At 50.8% G+C, this 26,880-nt stretch overlaps 1 protein-coding gene across 1 annotated transcript; it reads left to right on the top strand.

The window, feature by feature from the left end:
* The first annotated feature begins 843 nt into the window (after positions 1-843).
* Positions 844-26,833, top strand: LOC125950496 (mucin-19-like). Its single transcript, XM_049678549.1, has 7 exons — positions 844-1,727; positions 15,195-15,451; positions 21,285-21,446; positions 21,849-21,971; positions 22,074-22,157; positions 22,898-23,005; positions 23,106-26,833. Exons 2-7 carry the CDS (start codon positions 15,268-15,270, stop codon positions 25,598-25,600), a joined length of 3,156 nt encoding a protein of 1,051 aa, XP_049534506.1. The 5' UTR covers positions 844-1,727; positions 15,195-15,267; the 3' UTR covers positions 25,601-26,833.
* The last annotated feature ends 47 nt before the right edge of the window (positions 26,834-26,880 follow it).

Raw genomic sequence — 26,880 nt, 5'->3', positions numbered from 1 at the left:
TCTCCATCTGCTACTTGTTGGAAACAGCCTTAAACAAACCGTGATTAAGACGGCGTAAAGATCGATCTTCGAAGTATCTTCCCTTTTACGAACGCCGGCACGTGTCTTTTCGAGATGACACCCAAACTGCCACACCACCGCATGATTAGGCAGTCAATTACGCGCGCGTGTCCCGCGACAACATCTCGATATCGATCATTTAAAAGAATTCTCAGGAACTCGAAAAACAAAACTAAGAACGGTTTAGTAGTTTGGGGTATTTGAATACTTTTATAGTCTTTTATAAAACTGCCGTTGATGTTTCCTTAACCGCACGAAAGGTTCTTGTTGGCTTTGGATTGGTGTTTTAATTTTTTACTACCATTCTCATTGTGTCCTCAGAATTTCTTGGAAGGAAAACGTGAAAACTCCGTGGACCTTTCCGAGAAAACTACGTTAATTTTGACCGAAAGGTATCCACACCGAACGCATAGTGCAAAACATTCGAGCGAAAATCTCGAGCAGCGTGTATGTACACGCTGTGCCTAGAGGTGTGCGTGGGAATCGTGTATGTGTGAGTAACTAAAAACGTTACGGTACGTTACGGGCGGTGGATTATACTAAAAACCGTGCATGCTTTTAATCAATTTTTAGCTCAAATAGTACAAAAATATGTTCTGGAAAAATGCAATCCCTCGTTCTCGATACTGCTCCCTCCCTCGCCCTTTCATTTTAACACTATTAAGGTACAAAGTTTTTCCAGCCAGTGGTTGGTTTCAAACTGTCGTGGTGTGATAGCCGGTGCGCTGGTTCGGCGGGTATAAAACCGATCGCTCGGTGCCATTCCGCCCCCAAAAGCCCGCGTGAACAAACCGTTTTGTAGCGGGCGCGTGCGTGCGTGCAATAGACACAGAGAACTGTATAAAGTGCAGCTGATGGGAATTTCCTCGAATCGAATCCCTTTCCGTTACCGTTGTGCTTTCTTAGTGTAATAGTTTCCCCCCCAGGCGGGGTTTGTACTATCTACTACGGTTCGTAATCCGTTTTGTGGTGTTGCATGTACGCTCTGGTTTGCTCTGGAATGCTTCAAGTCGTTGCATCCTAAACCGCGATTACGCTCATCGTCCACCGATCGAACTGCACCTCGTGGAGATCCTAGCCAGGCCTGCTGTCTGGTCTGGTCAGTGTAGGCTGTGCCCGGTACTTGCGGTAACGTGGCGAACGGTGTTTGAAAGAAATTCGACGACGACGCCGGCGGGTGTACGAAACACCCGCGAAGACCCGCGCAGAGAAGGTGTTCGCAGGTGTGTTGAAAGGGAAATCAGTGAAAACGCGCGCACTCCAGCGTGAGCTTCGTGAGCGTTGGTTCGTGGCTATTCGTGTGTGTTTGTGCTTCTTGTGTGTAGCGTAGTGTACCACGACGGGTGCCGAAAGTGAGTGAAAAGTAACGCACGTTTTCGAAGGGGGGTGAGAGTAGTTTGTACATCAACGAAGCATTTATGCTAGTCTCCGGCCACCTAACGCCATCCAGACCACGAAACGTGGGCACAAGAATTCGTCTTTAAGCTCGGCTAACTCGGCCACCGACAGCATTGGTGCGAGCTGCAACATCGGTTTTGCACAATCTTGGCGTCCTTAGATTTCGATTTTCACGAATTTAAAGTCCAACCGCAGCAACCGCAGCAGCATTTAATTTGCTCGTGATCCTCATTCCGTTGTCGGTCCTTCGTTTCCTGGCATTCCCCGGGGTAAGTTGACACAATCCGTATCAATATTCGTATCGTCCGTTCGTGGAAATTTAATGGAACACCTGGACAGGAAAAGCGTGTCCTAGCTGGTTGGCATGGCATGCTGCTGGAACTGGCACACGAAGTTATGCGCGATTTTAAATATTTTATCGATAAAACACCCAACTACCGCTCCACCGTGCCCCTTCGTGTGTGTGCGCCGCGGCTGCATTCAAGCGTGGCGGTGGCGTCGGCACTGGTTGCTAGGTGCAAGTAGGTGCCTCTCTCCCTTTTTCCTTTTCTCTTGCATGCTCTTGCTGGTATGTTCCTTGCTTCGGACTCCGATGCGTGGCCAATTGTAACAGACAGAGAGAGAGAGAAAGAGAGAGAGAGAGAGAGAGAGAGAGAGAGAGAGAGAGAAAAAAAAAAGGGGGAAAACATTAATCGTGGAAGCCGGTCGCTCGAAGGAAACCCGGAGTTTCGTACCGTGAAATGTTCCCTTTCCGTCATCCCTTCCGTTGGTGGTAGTGCGTGTGCTGCAACCGTTGCTCTCTTCGAGTCCTTCCCAGGACTACCTCTTTGTTTGCGGGCTTTCGGTCCAATCGTTTCGCTCTGGCGGAGTTTGGCCCCAAAAACTCAAAACCTCCGATAAAACGGAGTTGACGTATCGGTCGTCGGTTTGCACCGTTACTGATGTGCCCTCCCCTTGGAGTGCTCGCTCCCTCTCCTCTCTTACCTCTCCGTTAAATGTGCCAGTGAAAATGGAAAGCAAACAGTTCGTCGTCGTCGCCGTGGCCGACATTCGCGCCAGCTCGACGATGGCTCTTCGGAGTGGCTTACTTCGATTGGATCGCCTTCCGGGAGAAAGATAACAACAAATCGTCACACCGACTACTGCCACTGCTACTAGACACCGAGTGGCCAGAGTGGCAATTCGTGTCGATGTTCGTCGCGAATTGGATATCGATGTTCGATGTTCCAGTTCCGGTTGGCCTGGGGTGTTTCTGTGTGTTTTGTCAGGGAATTGGGGCCAAGGAGGGAACTGGGAAATTGGGAAATGAAATCGAATCGATGCTTTGGCTTGCTGGCTCCCCGGATGATAAGGAACTGCCAGCATTTGCCGGAGAATGCATTATGTTGAAACATATCTTGAGGAACGGGGAAAAGGATGTAGTTGAGAATCTGTTCTATTCTATTTAATAAGCATTACTTGGAAGAAAAATGTTCTAATAATGCTAAAATACAATAAAGCATAAGCTTGACATAGTCATATCAACAACCCAATAGTTCGAAGCACATTGCTCGTACTCCAACGAAAGCAGCGCACACAGAGCGAGCATATAATCGGATTGGAAATCATCAAAGTTCTGCCCGACCGAGACCCGGGCCACGGTGTCAACGACCAACCAAGAATGAACGAACCGGCACAACGCCATCGCATGCTTGCACTACGGCAGCTCTAGCCTGCGCCAGTCCTCGCCCATCGCCCCCTATGCCCGAAGGAACTAAACACGTCCGTTGACGCTGATGATGATGCTGGTCTGACGCGAGGCTGACTGGCTCTGTCTGTGTCTGTCCGTACTCCCGTCCCCGGAGTGCTGGTGTGCTATGCAATGCAGAAAAAGGAAAAACTTTAATTTCATCATCCGAGGAAAATCGGACGCAAACACGAGCAGCACACCAGCCGCCAGCCGCCAGCCAGGGGTTCAGCACCATCCTCGGCTATCGCTTTCACTCTTCTGTCTTGTGTCCGGGCGGTGGCTCTTCTGTTGGCTCCTCTCCCATGTGCTCGTTGTTTCCACCTTTTACATAACGGCCAACCCAAAAACAACGAAACAACCATAAGCAGCAGCAGCAGCAGGGGAGTTTGCGAATTTATCATTTATTGAATCATTAACGGCGCGCTTCATGCGCTCCGTTTTTGGGAGTGGAGCGCGAGCTCGAGAGGAGAACACGCTCAACTCTCTTGATGGGAGGATGATGGGACTGGTTTTTTAACCTGGTTCAGCACGTAACGTAAGGGTTTGCTGGACTGCGGCACGTGCGAAGGACGATACAGCATCGTACACCGAGCTGCTATGAAGCTTCATAATTGCTGCATCCAACATTCCATTATGCCGATGTTTAGGGAGTGATAAGCGAGATAGAGAATCGAGTTTATTCCTTCTTCGATGGCATGCCACAGAGCGGTCGAATGGAATAACGATTCCTAGTTTGTTAAGCACAAGCACTGCATCCTTACTTATTAAAGTCCATCTCAAGGAACGTCGCGAAACCTTCCGAAAGCCCAACCTGCCCTTCGAGACATTCCTGGCACGCTCGACCACCAATCCGCTCCGCTATCTCGGCACGCTCTGGCCACAACCGTACGGGCGAAGGGCCAGTCACCGCACACTGCACCACGATCAAGTTCAAGTTCAGTATCCTGTGCATTGCATCATCATCATCATCAGCATCAGCATCAGCATCTGCGCACCGAGATGCCAAGAGGCCCCCCTCGACCTCATCCACCAACACCACCACCACCATCACATATCATTACGGCAATCAGTCAGCCCGGCACCACCTCGACCGGCACCATCGCCATCACCATTACCTTCAGTTCTCGTGGCTACTGCAATCTTAGACCCGTACCAGCCCCCCTCCCCCCACACCTCACATGGTTGGTTTACGAGCCCTGGTGCTGCTCTTCTTCGTCTTGTCTCATTCTTCGTCGCGAGTTTATCGGGACGGCACCAGCGACTTCGGCGGTGGCTACCTCAACGATTTATGTAAGAGATCGGTTCGGCGGCGATGGTGGAGGACGCATCGTGCTGCTCTAGCATCTTCACTCGTAAACCAACTGGTCCACAAAGCAGGGGCAGCACGGAGCACGGGCAAATGCACGCCCAGCACACACAGACACAGACCCGTTCTCGATCAGGGGGTCGCGCACCCGCGTCCGCGCCCGCGCGAAATGGGGCGAAACGGGTTCGGGATCTTGGCCTGGTCCCTTCCCTTTGGGGCGGAAAGTTCATTGATTCCTTCACTATGTGATAATTGCGGGTCCGAAGAAGCTGCCGTAGAAGAAGAACAAGCAAGGGGAGAAGAAGAAGAAGAAGGAGAAAAAGGAAGAGGTTGGGGGTTGGTACCTTTGGAACCAGCCAGGTTGAAGATGCGATCTCGGGCCTTTTTTTGCGCGCGCGCGCGCTCGCGGTCGCGATCGTGACCGTCGCCGTCACCGTTTCTCTCGGTTCAACGCCACATTTCACACGCACTCGGCCTGCCACGCCTGCCAGCCACACCTGGTGGCCAAACAGCCAGGCAACAGCACAGCACAGCACACACACATGCACACGCCAGAACACCAGATCCTTGACACTCAGCTGGCGAGACGAGACGAGGATGATGATAATGATGATGTTACGGTGTGTAGCGGCGGTCCGGACCATTCGCAACGGTGCTGCGCAACACATTACATCACATTCCATGCATCTTGCACCGGACTCCTTCTGGCTCGAGCCCAAGAGCGCCAGGCCAGGCCATAAGGATGCGATCGACGATAATTTCGCGTTCCGGCCGCAGTCCGGTCTTAGCCCGTTCCCCTGCAATGCACGTCACTCCAGAAGAAGATGCTTCGGAATGCCGGGCGTTCTATTAGCTGACGCACGCGGACACCTAATGGCCCGGCCCAGGTAGCGGTAATGACCTCGCGGTAGGCGCAGCAAATTGCGCTCGCTATATTTAGCGCCTAACCAGAAGGGAGGGCGAGGATTAAAATGTTGCATCCGAGCTCCAGTCTCCCTCCCGCTCTCCGTTTTCTATGCACTCCGGACGATAATTAAGCCGGAGCGATCGGTTGCCGGAGGTCGAATGATAAGGGGTTGATCGAAACGCAGAACCATCATCACGGCGTGGCCGAGCCAGCACACCAGAAAGGCAGAAGGCCACGACACGACCGGCACTAACCTTTGCCACAAATCACCGTCGACAACCACGTTTCACGGGCTCAGGTGCACGGCGGATCCGAAGGCATTCCGTGATTGATGTGTCGCAGTCGCCATCGCAGTCGTCATGTCGCATGCCGTCGTTGCAGAGTAGAAGTAGATCATCATCCGACAGGGCCAGGCCATGGTGCGTTGTCTTGTGGCCTTCCATTTTCGTCGGACACTCAGAATCATGCATTAAGTAGCGGCACGCTCCTCCTTACCCTACCCTACCACCTTTCCTTCGCTTTCTCGTGGCTAGACTATCAATCGAGCGAAACGAGGATGCGCCTAGGACTTGCAGCTCAAGTACCGTGCAAGTGCTCCTCGAGCCGGCACGTACGAGGTCGCTGCAATTCGGATGTAAATTCAGGTCTCTAGTCCAAAAGTTTGCCCACCTTGGCGCATTGCTTGAGTTTGATAGCGAGCGCTAGATCGCACCCGTAACTGGAGCAAACGGGCGGTTGCCGCAGTTGCCAAGAGAATGCAGTTCCTTTCGCTCAGGGAACGAGAGGAGGGCAGGCTACAGGTGGTGTCTCACAAATCGCACACACATTAATTGCTCCGAGTTGTCATCGAGTTGTCTAGGCTTTGCGCTATTGTTCTCCGGTCTGTGGTCTCTGGTCGCGCGATAATGGAGTTTCGAAGGCTGACGGCGCTCGACGGCGGTGCGATCGCGTCAACGTCAGAGTTGCCAGAGCCTAACTGAGGCCAACTCCTTTACAATGTTAACGCTAGCTCGCGGTATCGGGACTAAGAAGTCGGACGAACTCATCGCTGATCGCTGATTCATCGCCGAGGAATGCGTCCGGCCGGCCGTCCGTCCGTCCGTTCGTCGGTTACTGCGCAGTAGTCGCATCTCGCGCCCAGTGAGATGCCCCAGGTGATCCGGAGCGTCCGGCTTCAAATCGACAAAAAAAAAGGTACTCCGCTCCGGCTCCGCTGCCGCTACTTCTTCGTTCTTTGGCGCACGCTCCAACAGTAGCAGCAGCAGAAGAAGAAGCAGATGGTGGCGATGCGCAACGTGCAACGTGTCTTGTGGCTTTTTGCAGTCGTCGTTGTTGTCGTTGGCATCAACAGCGCGATCGCCGTTGCGGGGTCCGGGAATGGGTTCTAACAACGGATAATTTGCTTTAACGACCGCTGACCGCTGGTGGCTGATGGTGATGCATACGACTGTGCGCGTGCGTGCGTGTGTTCAAGACCCGCGATCAGCATGTGGTCCAGTAGCAGTAGCAGCAGCATTACGACCGATCGAGCCATCTTGGCACGCCCGAACGGCCCGTTCTATTCTAATTCCAGTAGCCAGCACTGTAGCCCAGTAGCCGGCTCATTATCTCGCCTTATGCTTTGGCGTTTCGTTCCCTGTGTGGCATCAGGCCAGCATCCCGGCCTGGTCTGGCCAGTGCCAGTGAGTCAGAGTGTGCCCCATGTGTGTGCTTGTTGTTTTTGTGGTCTGTTTTTATGCTTATACGCGTTCTTTGGGTTCTTTTTCAATGCTTCGATCATCACGGTTGTTCTTCGCCTTCGAGTGATCGAGCGATCGAACGCTCCTCCTCGCAGCACACTCACCTGGCATTCCATCCACCAGGGAGCCCGTATCCCCTGTCCGGCCATCCCTGAGGTGTGGCCTGAAGGAGAACGGGAATGCCTTCGATTTGTTTTTTTTCTTTCTTTCGAATGCCTTCTTTTTGGCTGCTACCGTCGTCATCATCATCATCATCATCATTGTTGAGATTCCCACGGGGGTTTGGTTGTTGTGCCCGAGCACCAAGAGGCAATAAAACACAATCCCCGATGCCGGAGGCTACCGGAATTTTTCGGGGGCGGAACAGCAGCCCCTAGAGAGAGAGAGAGAGGTCACCAAAAATGATCAGCAAACAACAACAACAGCACCGATCGGAGTGGCAAGGGATGTGCAGCAGCCACTGCAGGTAGCTTGACGGCGGCGATAAGGAAGGAAGGTTCGGTTCCGGTGCGAGGAAAAGAAAGGCCAAACACACATTCCCGAATGTGTGGAATGCGGAGCCGGAATGCGGAGCAAAAGTTGTATCGTGAACTGCAGAGCTGCGCCTTGGGCACCGTTAGCAGCGCGATCGAAACTGGTTCGTCGTCGTGGCGTCGTTGCGGTCGTCGATCGCGTTCGATTCGATCTCTTCAGCTCTTCGCACATTTCGAACACGCGAAAGGCGAGGGCGCGCGTTCTAGGTGCGTTCTTTCGACGACCTACGCCGCAGTGACTCATGCCGTCATGCCGTCATGCCGTGGATTCCCTTTTTTGGGGCGCAACGACGACGACGACGACGATGACCACCACTCGGTGATGGCCAATGACATTCGGTGCGTACTACGGAACCCATTCAGCAGCAGCAGCCGGTGTCTGGCCGGTTTGTAACGGTTTTCTTTTCGCATTCGAAATGGTTTCACGAAACGGTCAGCCGCGATCGCGCATCTCGACACCGGCCATGTGGCCATGTGGTGATGTTGTCAATGTGTTGCGCAATGTTATGGCGCACATCTCGTGCACTGGGATCCGCTGCGTTCGACGGAAATGTCGGAAAATGATCGATCGATTAGGTGCCAAATTGAATTAACGACGTTCAGCCGCTTGTGGTTGATAAAAATGGCGCTTAATTTGGCGCTCGGGCGATTGCTGTCGCGTTTGCGAGAAATTTCTTCATTTCGGTCTGATGATTGACGTGCAGATCGTTGCAGATCGATCGTCGCAGTGTGCGCGTGCGCGTGTGTGTCGGTGGAAAATGGATGCTTCCGCAATGGTCGACCTAGCAAATGCGAACGCAAGAAATGCATTCAAAATGTGGCCAATTTTCGGTCTCCAAACTCCGTGGTGCTCCGTGGTACGGTATCTATTAATTCCTCGCCTCGATAATTTGAGGCAGCTTCAGGTGCCCCGTTTGGTTTGTGCGCCATTTGCGTCAACGCACGACGGTTTGGTGGTGGTGGTGGCAACTTCTTCTTCGTCGTTGGGTTCGGAGGCCGCTATGGAGGCCACAGGCCGATGATAGCATGATTGGGTCGGTTCGATTAGCTTGACTCATCGTCTCCTATCGCCTTCCTTTGCGGAACCAGCTGCTTCAATAATGAATCTTCTGCGAGGCCAGCTTTGTTTGGGCATCAGGCCGTGTCCCGGCAGTGTGGTTCGTCATGCCATGTGGGGGAGCCAGTGTTGTTTAGTACTTTGTCATCGGGTTTGCGATTCAAATGATGAAGGAAAAAGTGTCGTTTTTTCTACAGTAATGCTGGAACCTTTCAATGTTATCTGCTTTGGAAATGTTCTATTATATCGAGCTGATATCGGTTGCTGAATTCGCGTATTACTCTTATCTTTGGCTCAACGTCTGTGTCCATAAAGCAATGTTTACTTATAGTTGCTAAACGTAAATATTTGTTCCAAAAGAACCATCATTATGTGCCGGGTACGGAAGGTTTCGGACGTGAACAAATAGTTGGGCGATAGGCGGCTAAGATAAAAAATTAAAAAGGTCTATTCGTGCATCTTTTACACTTTGATATCTTGAAGGAATTGGCGAATCTTTGGATCCACTTCAGCACAAAAGCTAGCCTTTGTTGGCCTTTGTACGCAGCTAGTGACGCCTTTGTGATGACAGCATTAGAATGTTTGCTCCTTACATTCTCCAGGAACTATTTCCGACGGAGAAATGTGTTGATCCAGAACATTCCCTGCATTACTAGCACCAATGATAAGCAATGATAGCAACCCTCATAAGCGCCAGCGCAACCTTTAACAATGAATGAATATTCCGAAACGTATTTCTATTTTTGGTATTGTAAGGCCCCGAAAACATAAAGCCCTATCGCGACCAGACATTTCTGACACCACAGACAATGGTCATCGATTGGCTCCTTTCTCTGCTTCTAATGCTGGTGGTATTCCTCAAGCAAATTTGCCCCCTCACCATGGTCGTGGGCGTTGGCGGGAACGTCTTCATAAATTCCTCATTTCCTTGCTGATGAGCTCTCGGCGGGCACGGGCTGCGCAGACGTCCGTTTCTAGGTGATGGTCAATCGATGATTAATAGGGGCGAGAGGTGAAGCACACGTGTAATCAGCTGCAATGGGAATCAGCAATTGAGCCGGCAACAGTCGACCTATAAATGTCACGGTCCTGTGTCCTGTTCGTTGCGTGCTTATTGATTTTCCCGGTCGCTTCTGTCGACTGGTGATCGACTGCGTAATGCATGAAGACAACCACCACCTGGTTCGGTGCATTCGCTCGTATGCGACGTGTTGGTGGGTGAAAAGGTTATTAACGGAAATAGAACTAGTGGCCGAGACACAGCAATGAAAGGGATTTATCAGAAGATTGGAGCTTTGTATTTTAGATTAGTAGCTTCTTATTGCTACCAATGTGTCGAGGACTCTGGATCGACTGCCTGGATCTGTGTCGAGGATCTAAGGCAGTTGCTGAGCTATTGTGTATTGCAAGATCCATTTTCCCAAGCAGAATATCAAATTGATACCAAAAAGAGATTAATTACCCGAGTCTCACATCGCATAATCTTCCAATAATTCAAATGAACCAATCTCAGCGAACTTTTTAATGCATTATCCTTAATTTGTTCGATTTGCCCATTACACCAACCTCCGGCATCCATTTTGACACAAAACGCGCATCCGTTTAGCTAACTGCAGCGCGCATAACTAGCCAGCGTCCGGCACGTGCACACGATTGTGATGATGTTGCCACAAGCATAGCAGCAACGTGCATGCTGCTGAATTATGCATCGCCGGTCAAAACCGTGCTGCGCACCTCGATGCCACTGCACCTCTTTTTTTTTTTTGCTGCGCATGATCATGAGCGTACGGGCGAAATGGTCTCGCCGAAAGAAGAAGAACAACGAACTCGTTGACAAGCTTGAGCTTGTGCACTTGAGCATAGACGATGCGATGCGTATGCAAAGAAGGCACCACGCGGGTGCAACACAACAAGGGTGTCGTGTGCTTGACGGAACGGAACCGAAAGAGTCAAGTGCAGCAGCAGTAGCAGCAGCAGTAAAAGCAGAACGTCTAGGCGTCGCGTCCATTTGAATATGAATGAATTGAGCGATGAATGGAGTGTGTAGTCAAGACTCTAGTGCCACTCCAGTGCCATTTGAGCGATCATCAGCAACATCAACATCATCATCATCGTCATCGCAATGCTCACCCAGCTCGTGCTAGTGGTGGGCAATTTTTCACTTTGGAAGCTCGCGATCGCTGACCGTGGAACGATTCTATTCCCCGTGGTCTTCCCTCCTGCTTTTGGGGGAACAGCTTGAAAACAACAACTCCACCACCACCAACCTGTCAGGTTGTTCCGAGGTGTTTGAAATATTCACAAACGCAATTAATGCCACCAGACAGCTATTATGGAAAGACGGTCGGTCGGTCGGTCGGACGGTTTATGATTTGACCTAATCTGTCGTTCCGCCATTCCATCGCGAGGATCTGACAGAAGAAGCTACCACCCCGTGAGGCCATTGTTTCGGATGTTCTTATCGTCGACTGCCGACCGATATGAGAAGGACTAAAGACCACTCGGATTCCAGGCGCGACATCATGGGCACGAGAGACATGCCAAGGCAACGCTAGAAGGCCCCCCAGAGAGCTGCGGCTTCAGCGTAGACACATCATGTGTGTGTGGATGTGACCTGCGTACGTGACCGCGAACCTCAAGTGCGTGCGTGCGTGCGTGCATGCGTAAAGTGTGTGCGCAATGCGCTGCAGAGCCATCTCCGGCCGGCACTCGCGAGCTGGTCTAGGCACCGCGAGTGACATGGTGGCCACGGTAAGACGCAGACAAGCATATCCTCGATTCGTGCATTCCGTGCGATTTTATAGCGTTGACCTTGCAGCTGTAGCAGCAGTAGCAACAGCGGCAGCGGCAGCGGCAGCAATACCAAGCGAATTCCGCTCTCTCGTTGTTCGGTGCTCTTCCGACCGCCCGCATAACTACAAGCGGAAACGCCGGTGCGTCAGTACGTTCACCGTCGTTGCCAGACGTTCGTCGCAGTGTGTCGTAGAGGACTCATCATCATCATCGGTTCATCGAAACAACATCAGCACCACACTGCAGCACTACCGAAACCTTCCGTGCAGGTGTACCGGTGGCCACCATTGTAGAACCATTCCGGGCGATGCGAGTTCCGTTAGGTGCGTTTGTTTTGTTGTTTGTGCTGCTGGTGGCGTATTGCGAATAATATTGTGCTTCCGTTCCTGATTCGCCTGGTAGAGGGGTATGCAGCAACTTTGAGCTTCCACGAAGAACTACCACGTCAGTGTGACGCGCACACAAAAAAAAAACACAGCATTACGGTGTGGAACAACGTTAAGCAAAGTAATAATAGAGTTAAGCACATTCGTACGACTCGTTAAAAGCGTGTTTTTGTCGTATCTAGTGTTCGCTAGACCTCTGGACGGAGTTTGTGAATAGTTTGTTGTGTAGTTCAGCCCAGAAGGGGCTGCTAATCATGCATCGGATTCCGCGCTCCGTCTCCGGAAACTCGCAGTAACAATGCTTTTGGGAAGGAAGGACATTCGCAAACACACAGTGCTGTGTCGTGGTGCCATTAGCTTTATCGAACCAACAATCATCTGCCGGGTTGTCATAACGGGGAGTTTTTGGGCCGTGAGTTTTTAAGGCACGCACACCAGGGTTCACAGGGTCCGCGAACGTGAGGGTCTCTTGTGAGGAAAGAGAGCAAATAGTTTGATTAAGTAACGGATTGAACTGATAGTGTGGTGAGATTGATGGGAGTTCTCATATTCGTTGTGGGTTTTGGGTTGCACATTTGTTAAATTGTGACTGTTCATTAATTTTAATTCTATAATTAATTCACCAATGAATGTTACTGTTTGGAAAAAGAGATTCCTTTTATTATTTTTTTCATATTTTTTACATGGCTGTATTTGTTTTCGATGATTTCATGAATTTGAAATTTTGAATGAAATTTGAATATTTCTTAATCACTTTAATATTTTGCTTGCTCTTATTGCTGTTGTACGTTTCCTATTATTGTTTACTGTTTGGCATTACCATTTAACCTTTTTATATTTTTTTAATAACACTTTAACTTTTAAATATCTTCCATCACTCATTCATTGTTCTCGTTTGTTTTTATATTTCAATTCCTTTCTTTCGTTGTCTCTAAGATTTTCTTGGCTGTTTTTATTTTGTTCACTTTGCTCCTTTTTGTCTTTTCCATTTTTCTTCGACAATCCACAACCAAACAAAAGTCGTAGTTCCATTGTTATGTGCTTCCCTGATCCACAAAGCATACCTTCACTTTCTGCTTCCCCATTAAAGCGCCCTGTCTCTCGGTCCTGTCGTGGATGATGATTTATGTGTGTGTTCCACATACCCGTACCGCGTACCGCGGCTGAAAGCAGCTTTTCTTTAGCGTGAAAAAATGAAGGAAAAACCAAAACCTTTTCCCCACCCTCCAACACCCTCGCCTTTGGGCGCGTTTATGTGTTTGTTGTGTTGGCCGTTAGCTACCAAACCGCGTGAGTTCCGTCTTCGATCATCTTCGGAGTGTTTGTCTGCCATCCCTTTCAGCCCCAAAAGCTTTGCTGTGCTCCGCGCGTTGTTAACAAACGGTTGTCGATTGTGCCAAAAACGGTTAGTGAATTTCGTTCAACCACTCAGCTGTTGTGCTTTCTCTTTCGCGCTGTCGGTGGCTGAGCGGTTTTGAGCGCTTCTGCTCGCATTTTCACCATGGCAGTTTTCCATCAGTTGTTTACCGAGTTGTTTGGAAGGCCCGTTGATGCGCTACCGGTGATACCTCTGCCCGAGACAATCACTCTCACTGCACAACCGACTCTATCTACTCCACACTTCGCACGCTTTTAACGGTTTTCCCCGGTTGAGTATAGGCTTTGCACGCGGTACCCCGACTCTCTCTCTCTCTCTCTTTCTCTCTGTCACTACAAACCCCCTGTTGCGGTTGTGGCTGGCTGGCTTGGTCTGGCCACGCGGATGCAGAGATCGTTCTAAGTCCAAAGGGTTTTGACCTAGATTTTCACTTTTTATGCCGTTGTTTTGTTGATAATTGGGGAAGAGGGGGTATGGTATGAGTGGCACGTTCTGTTTCTTCTTTTTCTACGTATTACTTTTTGCTCAGTTTTCCACCCTCACCCTCCGTCTTGCTCCGGCGTTGCGGTTTGTGATTGTGTTTGTGGTCCTCTTCGGAAACCGAAAACGTGCGCGTGTGGCGTACCTACTACACACTATTTGTCTGTCTGTCTGTCTGTCTGTAGGTGAGCTGCAGCCTGTTCACCATTTACGCTGCTCATCTACTGCCGCAGCTGCGTTGTTCTTCTTTCACTTTCACAAACCACAACGCGACAAATAACAACGCGACGTAGTGTTTGTAGCGGCACTGTTATGGGCACCGCCAGGGGGCTTGGGGTTTGATTGGTTGGATAACGAAAGACATCAGATAACCCTCCTCCATTCAATTGAAGATTAAGCATCACTTCTGCTTTCTGCTCCCAAGACACTGCTGGTTCCCTCGCCAGCGAGCACAATTGGAGCAGGTAAAGGTAACACAAGAGCGTCACAATCCCACGGACGAAACCATTTAGGAAGTTGGAATAATGTAAAACCCGTCAGCTAATGTGACATAATAAACCATCCGCGTGCCGGTGCTCCATCAACCGTTGCGTCCGTCCACCAAATCGCCACTTAATGATGGGCTCCGGAAGGCGGTTCCATTCCAGCGGGGAGCAAGCGCCGGTGCAACAGAACATAACGGCACAACTGGGTAGTACCGGCCTGGTACTGGCCTGGGGTACTGGTCTGGTGGCTACCGGTTGCGAACCATCCGAAAGGAAACCTTGCAAAACCACAAATACCCTACTGCTGCTGCTGACCAGGCGGTGAACTTGAAACCAGACCTGCCCTGTGTGTGTGTGTGTGTCGGGAGGAGAGCTGGAGAACCGGTGGGCAATAAATTCTCTTGACCTTTCGGGGTCCTTTCGGGTCCATTGTGCGCGTTCTGCGTTGTGCGCTGCTGCGCCATGCTAACTAAAGCAGCCGCTACTAAGCAGTACTAACGGGAGTTGAGTCGGTTTCGATATCCGACCACTCCTTCGGAGTCTTCTGGGTACAAGGTTACGGCAACCTACGGCAGGGATGTATCACGACACAACTGGCTTCGAGAAGTGTGTATGTGTGTGTGTAAGTCTGCAAATGGCACTCCTTTACAATGCTGCTACCGTGGTGCACCACCACCACCTCTACCACCGTTTGCACCCTTGGCCCTGGCCATTGCGCGACATTCAAGTTCACCGTCATCGACCGTCGGGGGTCCGGACAGGGGGCGGAGCGCGGTCGGAGGAGATGATGGACTTTAATTGCCGCTGCAACCTCCCCCGGAATCGGAATCCTCCGCTTCCGGATTGCTTCATTCGTTCGTCTTTTGCAGGTTCCTGAGTGCGTCCTATTAGAGAACTGCATGCTAACCCCGTGATCCGTTTTTGTTACTCTCGATTTCCACAGATCAACTATAACAACAGTCCGCAGTCCGGCCAGTGCAGGCGCCTAGACACCTTAACCCAAAGGCTCAACGAAGATGGGACCGCACGATAAGCCGAGGCGAACTTCGCACTCAACGTCACACCTTCGCACCCAGTGGCCCCACCGCCAATCGACACGCTGTCGACGGGGCACGACGACGACGACGACGACGATACTTCAATCGCCTACAGTACTACTGCTGCTGCTGCTACTGTTTGCCGTTACCCTCGTCCAGACCGGTGAGTAATTACGATATCACGCGATTGGGTGGGAGCTTATGTGGAGCAGGTGCCAGCTGGCTGGTGCGCCACCTTTCGTGCCGTGTGGAGAAAGGGCCAAGCCGCTGACCATTGGGTTTCACACGTGATAGCGTGCGAGAGCCTTACACACCCGTGGGGAAGCAGCCTCAAAACAACTTAATAGCCGCGCTAGATAGACGTGTTAGATGTGCGGGTGAGAAATTCGAATTCTCGGCGTTGTCGGTGCGCGATCGCAGATAAGAACCATTTTGCTATCAGCTGCTCAGGGCGAGGAGACACGGTGCGCCTTTTATCCAATTAATTGGAAGAACTGCTGAGCTGTAGAACCGTCTAACCGAGCTATTGGACGTCTTCTTTGAAAGGAAATCGTAACGTCAGCTCCATTACAGTCTGCTTCTGCTGCTGCTGCTGCTGCTGCTATTGGTTGCTGACCCTCAGGAAAGGGTAATTTCAATGTCACCATCAGATGGATACACACACACACACACACACTCAAGGGGATAATTTACATTCTAGTAAGCGGCACAAACATAAGTCATCGCTGCTACGTTGCGCTTCTTTGAATTATGTTTAATTTGAATGTAATTATCCGCTTTTATCGCCACACCTAGTCGCCATTAGGTCGGGGGACAAGTGCGGACTAGCACAAGAACCGCGAACCGTACCCCGGACCCATCGTCAAACCGGACCCATAATGCTGTCCGGCAGAATTTATGAACGCGAACCCCCCTCCCGGCGCGCCTACTTCCAGGCGTCCACCCTTCGTCGCTCGCTGTCCGCGTCAACTTTGCGGCCGGCTTGCGGCTTGCGAAAATGGACAAACGGTACGGGACGTTCCACGCCCCGTGACCTTGTGTACGGCGTGCGATGGGGCGCACTTTTGGGGACCACCGAGACCACCCGATGGCAGAATGGTTCGTCATTTATGCAGCAGTCTGTTGGGTTTGGTTGATGACCACCACCACGCTACTCCCTCGAGAGTGTGACCGAGGTGGAGAGGACAAGATGAGCGGCGGCAGCAGTGGCCAGATCGGAAACCGATGGTTTCGTTGGCCTTCGAACCTCCACCAGCACAGACAGAGGACTGGTACGCTCCGTGTTTGCTAATTACGTTTGCAAAGCGCACACATCCCCTGGCCGGGACCGAACCCGGCCGATAATGGCCGGTGGTCGGTTGGGGTTGCGACCGAAATTTTGAAACATTGTCACGCCCGCACAACAAGGTTCAAGCGGATACCGATCGAACGTCCGGTACCGGGGACCCGAGGGCTAAATGTCACCGGTAAACCACGACGATCACGATCACGCCTTACTTGGTACACGGTGCGGCGTTACCTCTTGGTACTCGTACCTTGGGAATCGTCAAGGTGCTCGATCCACTTCCTGCCCGTGGACGGCACACGCACCAGGGGATGATGATGATCATGATCAAGGATAATTGATGTCGTTGGAGGAGGAGGAGGAGGAAGAGAAGTGATTAGAAGCACTTCAGGCTAGGTCGCGGGATCGGTATTTCCGATCGTTCGATCGACCGGCCCCGAAAACAGCAAAACCAACCTTCAACCGGCAAAACAAGTCAATGCCGTTTTGACATGTTAAGTGGAAGGTTTACTCCCCCCTAACCAAGACTTCTCGGTATACCCGGGGATATAAACTCATTCCGCAAACGACGATCGGATATTCCGAGATACCTCAGGTTGCCAGGAATTCCGCAAAAGGCCCAAAGGCAGCGAATCGGAAATTCCTCCACCAGTACGGCGTAGGTGATGACGCAGATGATGATCAGACCAGTTGATATGGCCCGTTCGGTCATAAAAAAAAATGCCATTCGCCCGTGTGACAACCGCACGAGGACGAGGGCGAGTTGTCGGAATGTTGCTCATTATTGGTGACATCGATGGACACTCGATGGCGAAGTGTTATGCATGAAATCTCACCTCATCAGCTCACAGTGACTGTCTGTATGACTGACTAGTGTAGCCGTTGTATCCTCTGATTGCAGCAGATCGTCTCATCCTCTCTCTCTCTCTCTCTCTCTCTCGAATGTCCCAGATACCGGAGTGTCCTTTTGCATAACGTCTTCGCTTTACATAATGTCAGCATTATGGTTGCATCATCACCATCACCAGGTTGCCTACCTGGTGGTGGTTACACTCCAAGTTCAATGCCTCCAATCGAAACCGGACTTACAGTGCTTCGCGCCACGCCACGTCAAGGATGCCAAACGAGCCTGCAAGCAGCACGCAAGCAGCACCGCAGCAACAACTTCCTCGAATCAGACGGTGCCCGTGTGCCCTGGAACAGGAATTGAAACCCGTTTCCAGTTCCCGATCCCGATCAGCATTATTTGCCGCCGCCTGACCAACACAGCAAAACTTTGAAACCTGAACCTTCCTCAACGGAACACCAGGGCAGTTGCGCGCGCGGTGCGGATAGAAAGCGTAGAAGAAAAGGGTGTGGGTACAACACCCCCCTCCTTACTGGCCTGTTAACCTTGGCCAACAAAGGGAACGGTCCGGGGCGGCGGTTATGCAAATTATGCAAATTTCGGGGCTTCTATCACTAAGCGACGATCACAGACAGGACGGTGAGGACGATGACACGGGGCCGCTGCATGCCAGCACGAAAGGTCAATACACATTCCAGGCACATTTCTATCTTGGGCCAAAGGTGAAATGCACCACAGTGCACCAGGACAGGCCAGGATGTAAAGGGCACACCGATTGTCAACCCGATTGTCCGGGTGATAATGTCAGGATGGTTCGTGGCGCGGTAATCCGAGGAGCAACCGAGTCCCTGGGAGTTTCTTTTGCCAGGTGCACTTGCATTAGAAGCATCTGGACAAGGTTTTCTCTGGGGTCTGTGTGTGTGTGTATGTTTGACCGAAACGCGGAACCATTTTCATGGGAAAAAAAGGCGTCCGTACCAGAGGTTTCAAGCTCAAGTCAACAAAAGCGGCCGGTCAGCTAGTGCCGTTTGATGTGTGGTCTATGTGTCACCTGAAAGCTGCCTCGTTTGCATCTGGTAAACATGGCGTGTGGGTGCCCTGGGGTGTGCCCTTCATTCTACATACACTACTCGCGCTGTCTTCGCGCATTTTTATTTCTATGGATGGAAGAAATGCGCCTTTCGCGCCCGTCACCGAGGCAGCAGATGGTCGGTTGAGTTAAGGACCACCCGTATGTCACTCCGATGTGCACAACAGAGGGAACCCGCAGCTTACAGACGAAGGTGTCGAACGTAAATCAATCTCACGCATCACTCGACACCCCCCCCCCCCCATTCTCCCACCCACCCATTCTCCGGGTGTGTGTGCTGCATCTGCACTTTTGTCCTGCGACTTAGGACAGTCTCGCCTTTGTCCTCGCCGCTGTTCTGTATTGGCTTGCTTGCTGTGCACAAAAGTGCACACTATGTTGTTTGTGCAAATCTATTTGTCATCACTTGCTGGTCAAGCCCGTTAGCCCGGACTATTGTGCCATTGGAGGAGGCTTCTGCATGGGCTTCATGGTCAAAGTCGTGTGAAACGCAACCCCTTTCCGGACACCAACGAGAGAATGAGCTCGCGACTTTTGTTTGTCTATTTGTTTTTTGTCTCTACCTCCTTGCCGCCGGGATGGTGCCGGTAGGCTTCAGACCTTTTTCGCGCTTGGAAGTGACGCTTGTTGTCGCAGGCTGGTCTGCGCCGCTGATGAACGCTGGATTTGACGAGACAAGCGTATCATGTCCATCGGTCGTTTGTTGGGCAAATAATTATCGTGGCATGAAATGCAGTTCCCGGGCGAGCGGCGAAACCGGGCGGACCAGCAAGCGTACAAGAAGAACACCACCGGAGTGACCACCGCGTGCTGAACGAACGGAACGAATGAGCACCGCACCATTCTGGAACTGAATCATCCGCTTGATAGGATGTTGATGAGATCGTGATCGCACTCTTACCGCAGGAATGTGTTAATGAAGCCAGTTGGCTTTTTGTAATGCTTAGATGTGGCCAGTATCCTAGGTAAACGCGAGGGTGGGGGGAAGGCCGATTGCGTAGCTGCTTTTTGCCTATGCTTCGCCCGCTTCAGCAGCTTGTGACTCTGCAAAAGTCCACGAGCGGTCCTAGGCTAGCGTCGAGTATTTTCCCGACGATGATCTCATTGCTTAGCTATGAGGGGCAGGGCATCCGGGGGCAGCCAGGAAGGGCCTCACCGGGCTGGGGCAATGACAAACGGGCTACCGGACCACGATCATCGCGTAATTGTGATTAGACGAACACAAATTACAGGCCTTACCTCAGGCAAGCACAGGAGACTCAGGAAGAACGAACTCATCATCGTGATCGGACAAGACAACAGATGAACCGGATCTTTCGTGCCAACGCTGTTACTGTTGCTGCCGTTGTTCGAGGAGGATCATTTGCCAATTTCTGATATGTACAGAATTCCAAACGGAAGTTGTTTTAAAATTCCAAATTACTGCCGGGCAAACGGTTTGGATGGTTTGCTCATCGACAGGTGCGGAATGAGGCTCCACTCGGAATTGAATTAAGTACCCGCGGCACTGATGATACTTGTGCTCAGTTAATTTCAATTAATGATCACCTCGGCTCATCCTCATGTTCGTCCCTCCTGCTCCTCCTCCTCCTCCTGCTTCCTCTAACGAGAGCAACAACCAATCAGGGGGTCGCTGAAATCGTCATCTTGAGTGTTCCTTTTTTTAGATTCGTTGTGATGCTCTTGTGGGATGCTGGAGCATGGGTAACCAGCAGATCGGTTGACCGCTGGTGTGGAAGGCATCGTGTGCAGTTCAAGATCATATTTTAATTTGGAAGTGTATATCACACATACCAGGAATTGTGTGGAAGGCGTATGTTTACGTGAGCATTTCTATGCCGACAATTTTTGTGCGAAATGCGTTGTCTCCTTCTTTTCTTTGTTTTTAGGATGAACTTTTTGAGATTGACGCAATCATTCCTTATTAATCAAAAAAATCGTAAACATGGTTATTTTACAAGCGAGCAATGATACTTGCAATGATATGCAATTACTTGAAGTCTTCTGTGCCATTGAGAATGATAACTACCAAAGCTCAACGACAATGTTGTTTCAATGCTTCTAACTGAAGTATTTGTCAAAAAATATCGTAATTAATGAACAATTTTGTTTTAATATTGACTGAAAATGGAATAACAACCAGCTGATAAAGCTGCCACATAGTACAGGGAATGATGTTCCCTGAGCTTAATTTTGATGTGATATGTTTTATATTTAATACGACGAATAGCGTGAGAATACCTACAAGTCCATTAAATTTATTGATGTGGGTCATTAACAGTTAGAAAGAAGCAGAGTGATAGTGATGTTTCCCAAAAAATGATACAGTAACTTTAAGTGTATAAAAAAAAAATGCAAATGTACCCTTTCACGGTTGCTTAGCGCGAGAATCGTGCTAAGATAGTAATTATTGTCACCACTGCGAGTAATTTTAATACTTTGATTATACAGAAATTATAAAACTATTACGGAATTCTGCTTAGGTGGAATAGAATCCTCAAAACATTTCAAAAAAGCGGTCGAAACGTAATGGTCAATGAAAGGGCAAATAATACTGAAAATCTCTACCAAAAAGTACCGTTTGGTGATAGCTTTATCAGTTCGCTCTTGAGCCAATTACTGCATGAAACTCGAATTAATTGTTAGCTAGCAACAATCGCAAACAATAGCGCATTTAACGAGAGACTTATTTTCAGAAACCGCCATCCGTTACACTTTCTTGGCCGCCGGATCAACTCTATAATCTGTTTTCTCCCCCTCTTCCCATCCTGCAGGTCCCGTGATCCGATCGCGGCGTATGATCCGCGAGATTTATGTAGAAAACTCGGCCGCGAACGCAGCGGCAGCCGCCACCGCTCCCGCCTCGGTCCCCGAAAGCTCATCATCAGCTGAAGCCTCCGGCGACAGCGATATCGCTCCGGCTGCAGACTTTGTCGGTAAGTCATCAGAGCCATCGGCCCCCCAGAGCCGGCATCGGTTGTACCGGCTAGCGCCACCAGCTGGTCACAGCAGTGCGTACGTGCGACAACAACGAACGAAACGAGGTGCCTCAGAAAAAGGAAGCGGGAAAGAAAACCTTACTCGCTGACCACTCCGCCTGACCGCTGTCGTTGATTGTCGTTGCGCTCTGCTCTGAATTTGGCTTAATAAAAGTGAAAACTTTCATTAAAATTCCTTCCGTTTGCATGCTAACCTTCCCACCACCACGCACTTTGGTTGCACTGCTGCCCACGCAACACCAACACACCCACACTCTTGGCCGATCCGTGGAATGCCATTTGGAACATCGATGGTGACAACGATGACCACGGCGACGACGACGACGACGACAAATGCAGCAAGAAGTGATATGTGCCTGTACGATGGATCGTACGTTGAGCGATCGACGATTTCGTGCGAGAAGAAGCACGGTTGCCGAGCGATCCAGAAAACCGGCGAATGCTGTCCGGACTTTCAGTGCGGTACGAGTGGCGCTATCAGTGATGATCCAGATCGAGAGCGGCCACGGCCGCGGCTAAGCAGCTTGACTGATTTATGGTCCTTTCTTCTCTCCGTCTTTACAGAGTGCCAGAAGGATGGCAAAACGTACGCCAACGGTGAGAAGCTGTTCGATCCCAACACACCGTGCCGTTCCTGTTACTGCCAGGGTAAGATCCCGTTGTTCCAGTGGTCTAGTCTGATCGGAGTTTACCATCTTAAGGGTTCTGCTTGAACTTTTTCTTGTTGTTACTCAATTCGATGCACTTGCTTGGAATGATTATCTTATATTTAAATATACCTATTCAGAATCATTCTTCAGCAATATTTTGCGTGAAAAATGAAGACATTAGTTTAAAAATGTCTTTCAAATCATGAAATGAAAAAAAATGGAAGATAAATTTATAATCGCGTCTCTACATTCATTGCTTTAAAAAATATAAACTCAAATCGATTGCAAAGTATCAATTAGAGACAATCACATAATAAATTAATGAGATTCGTCATAAAGTAAATCAAATAACATACAATTAAACTATAATAATCGATTTTGTAAGGTAATTTAACATTTTTACTCCTTTTCATCTAAACAATCTACCAATTTCAACATAAATTTAGTTCTCTATCGCCTTATTTCGGTTAATATGATTTTTTTTGTTAATATATTATGGACGGGGAGCTAATACGATTAATTGCCCTCAAAACGATAAAGTATTCAAATATTTTAACACTTTCATATCTTGAATTGATCTACTATTCACGAAGCATCCGATATTGACATCAACTACCATGTCAACCGGCTTTACTTTTTTATGAATTCCAAAACGACGAAAATTGGCATCCATCAAATCAACACTTCGATTACTACTACTACTACTACTACTAATCGATTCCCTAATCGCGATTGCAGGCGGTGAGGTCACTTGCAGTGAGGTGAGCTGCTACAAGCGAAACGATTGCGATCCCAAGTACATCCCTGGTCGATGCTGCCCGGAGTACGACAATTGTCCACCGTTGGGTTAGTAGCAGCCTGCCTTCCGTATTATTACAGTCTGCTGGATCAGCCCCTTACATCTATAGCCGTATGCTCTAACCTCCTCCTCTCTATCCTTCCACAGAGCACTTTAAATTATCGGAATCCAGCGGAGCGAAAGACGGTGAAGCCGGCCACGGCAAACAGGAAACGAATGAAGTGAACGGATCGGCACAAAGCGGCGCCCCGTCCACCACGGAAACGGAGGATCTTGTGACCGGACATCAAAAGCAATCCCCATCCACTACACCCGCCGCTAGTGCATCGGCGACAACGACGACAGCAACGACGAGCACGGCGGCGGCGACGACGACGACGACGACGACGGCGGCGATATTGCCAACGCCCTCGCACGATAATCCGCTCGGTATCAAGATCAAAGAAATCACCAAAGCGGAAGAGATCCGGCTGACCGACAATCGGCCACCGCAGACACCGGAACCATCGGTCGCGTTGCCGCACAGCGAGGAGCTGGTCAATCTCGAGCATCTCGACGTACACGTACCGGATGATGATGGTGAGAATGGGACGAAAATCGTTCGCCACACCGAGACGACCGATGGGCGCGGCGATACGAACGACGTCACGTCATCGGCGAGCAACGAATCCGGAGTGCCCCAGTGGCAGGGCGTCGCAACGTCGGCCGAGAATCGCGTAGAATCGAACGAATCCTCCACCAGTGGTGCCATATCGGAATCGGATGAGTGGTTGAGTGTGAAGGAGATGGCAGACGGATCGACTTGGGCACCGTCGAGTAGTCCCACCAGCATCACCACTACCCAGGCACCGGCCAGCAGTCCTTCAACGAGTGATCCGACAGAGGAGGACGAAGATCGGGATCGGGAGACGGCCAAGAAACCATCGAAGCAGGACAACGGATTACCGGCCGTGGTGCAGATCGGCGATAAGCTCGTGATCGTGGATCACAACCAACCGAAACCGATCACCGTCATCCAGGTGGAGGAAGTTGAGGGGCTGCAGCGCGGTGAGGATGACAGTGTGTACGATCAGGAGATGTATACGGAGCGATCACCGGTGGCCAGCGAAACGGGCACACGCGAATCATCGAAAAAGCTGAAGCTCCATCAGGCGTCTGAGCAGGAACAGGAAACGCTTTCGACGCAGGCCGACTCGAGCGGTTCGTACGAGACCGTATGGCACGGTCCGGTCTCCACGGAGTTGGTGGATTTGACTTCGGAAGAGATCTACGATACGCAGCCGTATACTGAGGGTCCCGATGGCGCTGCCAACGACACCACCGTCAATGCCACCGTCTCCAGTGAGCTGGATTCGGTCAGTAAAGAAGACTTCCTGCATATGGCTCCATCGAAGGAACCGGCCAAGCTGGTGGCAGTCGGGAAGGACGCCGATCAGACCACCGCTACGCCGACAGGTAGCAGTGATGGGTACATCAACACCGATGAAGGCAGTACCACCATTTCCGATCTGGCGATCTCGCTCAGTACCGACGCGTCCGGTGATGGTACCATCTACGATACACACTTCTACACCGAGGAACCGTCGCTTTCCTCGGAGGAAGTGAAATGGCAAGGACCAACGGCAGGTCCAACGGCAGCAGAGGAAGCATCGACTCCGGGAAGCCCTACCTACGTCACTCGCGATCACCATGTCCCGATCGCCGAGGAGCTGGTGACGCACGGTAAAACCTACATCGAGGACGATGAGCACGATCTCATCCAGCCCGGTTTCCAGCCAATACCGGAGGATTTTAGTCTACCGCAGCGCGATCAGGCAGCGCACGAGATGGGCGATGAGATGGAGCACCATCAGACACCCGCCGCTCCAGAGGCAGTCAAAAATGAGAAGCAGCAAAACCGTATCCTCGCCGAGGTGCTGGAATTGACGAGTAACAAAAACGGTACCACCACGACGACGACGACGACGGTTCGACCGGTGATGGACAAAGAGGAATCATCGACGGAAGGTGCCACCGGTGGACCGTCGCAGGAGGAAACCTCAAACTCTCCTGCGTGGCTCAAGGAAGATCCGAAACCACAGCTCCGGTCACCGGGTGAACCGCTTCTTATCCCGGAATGGGAACGTCACAATCGTACCGGTGCCAGTGCCAACTCCTCCGAGGAAGAGCTAGATGGTGGATCGGGGGAAGGTGCCAGCAGTAGTGCTGCTGGTGCTGCTGCAGCAACGGGATCCTATCACCTGCTGAAGATGGGCTCGGACGAGTATGTGGATGGTTCGCTGGAGGAAGGTTCGGCGTCCACGTCTACGGCCACCGCCCCATTGAAGGCCGCCGCGCAATCCGAGAAAGACGAAGCGGATGACGATGATGACGGTGGCGAGCGGGAAAAGTCCGAGACGAGTGCATCGGCTTCAGCGTCGGCATCCTCCGTCCGGTCGCTGCTGGACATTGACTCACCGGCCGACGCCACGGTCACCGAACAGTCGGACAGTGTGAAGCACAATCCCAAGAACGACGTCGAGAGTTTGAAGTACGACGAGGATGAAAACAATGCGACCGCAGACGAGGCGATACCGAAGAAGGTGCAGCAGCTGGAGACGACCGGACGACATGGGGCCGCGCCCACGATCACCAGTGTTTGAGTCGTCATCCGGAGGGGCGCACTAGTGAAGTAGTAGATACACATACACACACACACACATACAGACACACCCGGTGCCAGTTTATACATTCCTCAACGCGCTCGCGCCCCCTCCCTTTTTCCTTGTCCTGTCCGATGCAAGTGCTGTGTGCCGTGTGCCATCGAGTTTTAGATTTTTCCCCCTTTGCTTACTTGGCTCCCCGCCCCCCAGTTTATGGTCAACCAAACCGGCGGCCAAATCCCATGGTTATGTATAGGTGCAAATTATTTATTAACGCGGCATCGCAACCGGTCCTTCTGTGGATCGGAGGAGGGTGGCGTTCTGCGATCAACTCCTCCAGCAGGCCAGAGAACAGCGATAGAGCGATGCGATTGGGGATGGTAAAGGCAGTTCCTTTACTGCCGAAGGACGCGAGAAAACGCCATGATGCATATGCCGGATTTAGTTTACACTTTAAGAGAGACTGTTGTGTTAGGAGCGGCGCTAGTGAGTACATATTTATTAATTATCATACTATTTATCAGAACCGGTGGTAGCGCCCAACAGTTTCCATCTCCCCGGTTAGTAAGCCCTCGCTCCCGTTCTGTCTCCGTGGCGGACACGCGCACCTTCCTCACTTAAGGAGTCTTTGTCCCCCTTTCTCCCTCTCTCTCTCTCTCTCTCTCTGTAGTATGATATGAACGGCAAGAAAAAGGCAGTGGTTAGGGATATAAAAGAAAGGAATTCGGATACGGCAGCCGATAGCATCATCGATAGCACTTCTGAAACCTGACCTCACGGTTTTCTCGGTGCTGTTCCGTTGATGATGCAGAAGATGTGCTGAGAAGAGTTCTAGCCGTTAGCCTGGCTCGTTAGTGCGGGACCAGCGCCAGCAGCAGCAGCAGCAGCAGAAGCAGCATTTTCGATTCATTGAAAAATGTTTCATTTGTTTCCATAATATGAGGATTAGCAAGACTATTAAATATCGTTAGACTATACGCAGCACAACTTTACCTTTAAGCAACAGTGCTCCCCTTGCCCGCCCCTCCCGCGAACAACATATGCAGTACAGTGCAGAGAGTCTAAGAGCAGCAAGATAACCTTTCGGGGTTTGCGGGAAGGCGGGGTACGGGGGGAAGGGGGAATCGATAATTACATATAGATAGCGAAATTAAATATTATTCGAAAAAGTGTAAAAAGTGACTGTACGGAAAAATATACGGAATGGAATAAAGATTTCATAAGGAAGCGAAACAACACACAACGGTCGATGAGGTTCTGTTTCTTGACAATGACGCGCA

Source organism: Anopheles darlingi, chromosome 2 (genome assembly GCF_943734745.1).
Source record: "Anopheles darlingi chromosome 2, idAnoDarlMG_H_01, whole genome shotgun sequence".
Lineage (NCBI taxonomy): Eukaryota > Metazoa > Arthropoda > Insecta > Diptera > Culicidae > Anopheles > Anopheles darlingi.
The sequence above is the reverse complement of the archived record's forward strand: the minus strand, read 5'-3'. Positions and strand labels throughout refer to the sequence as shown.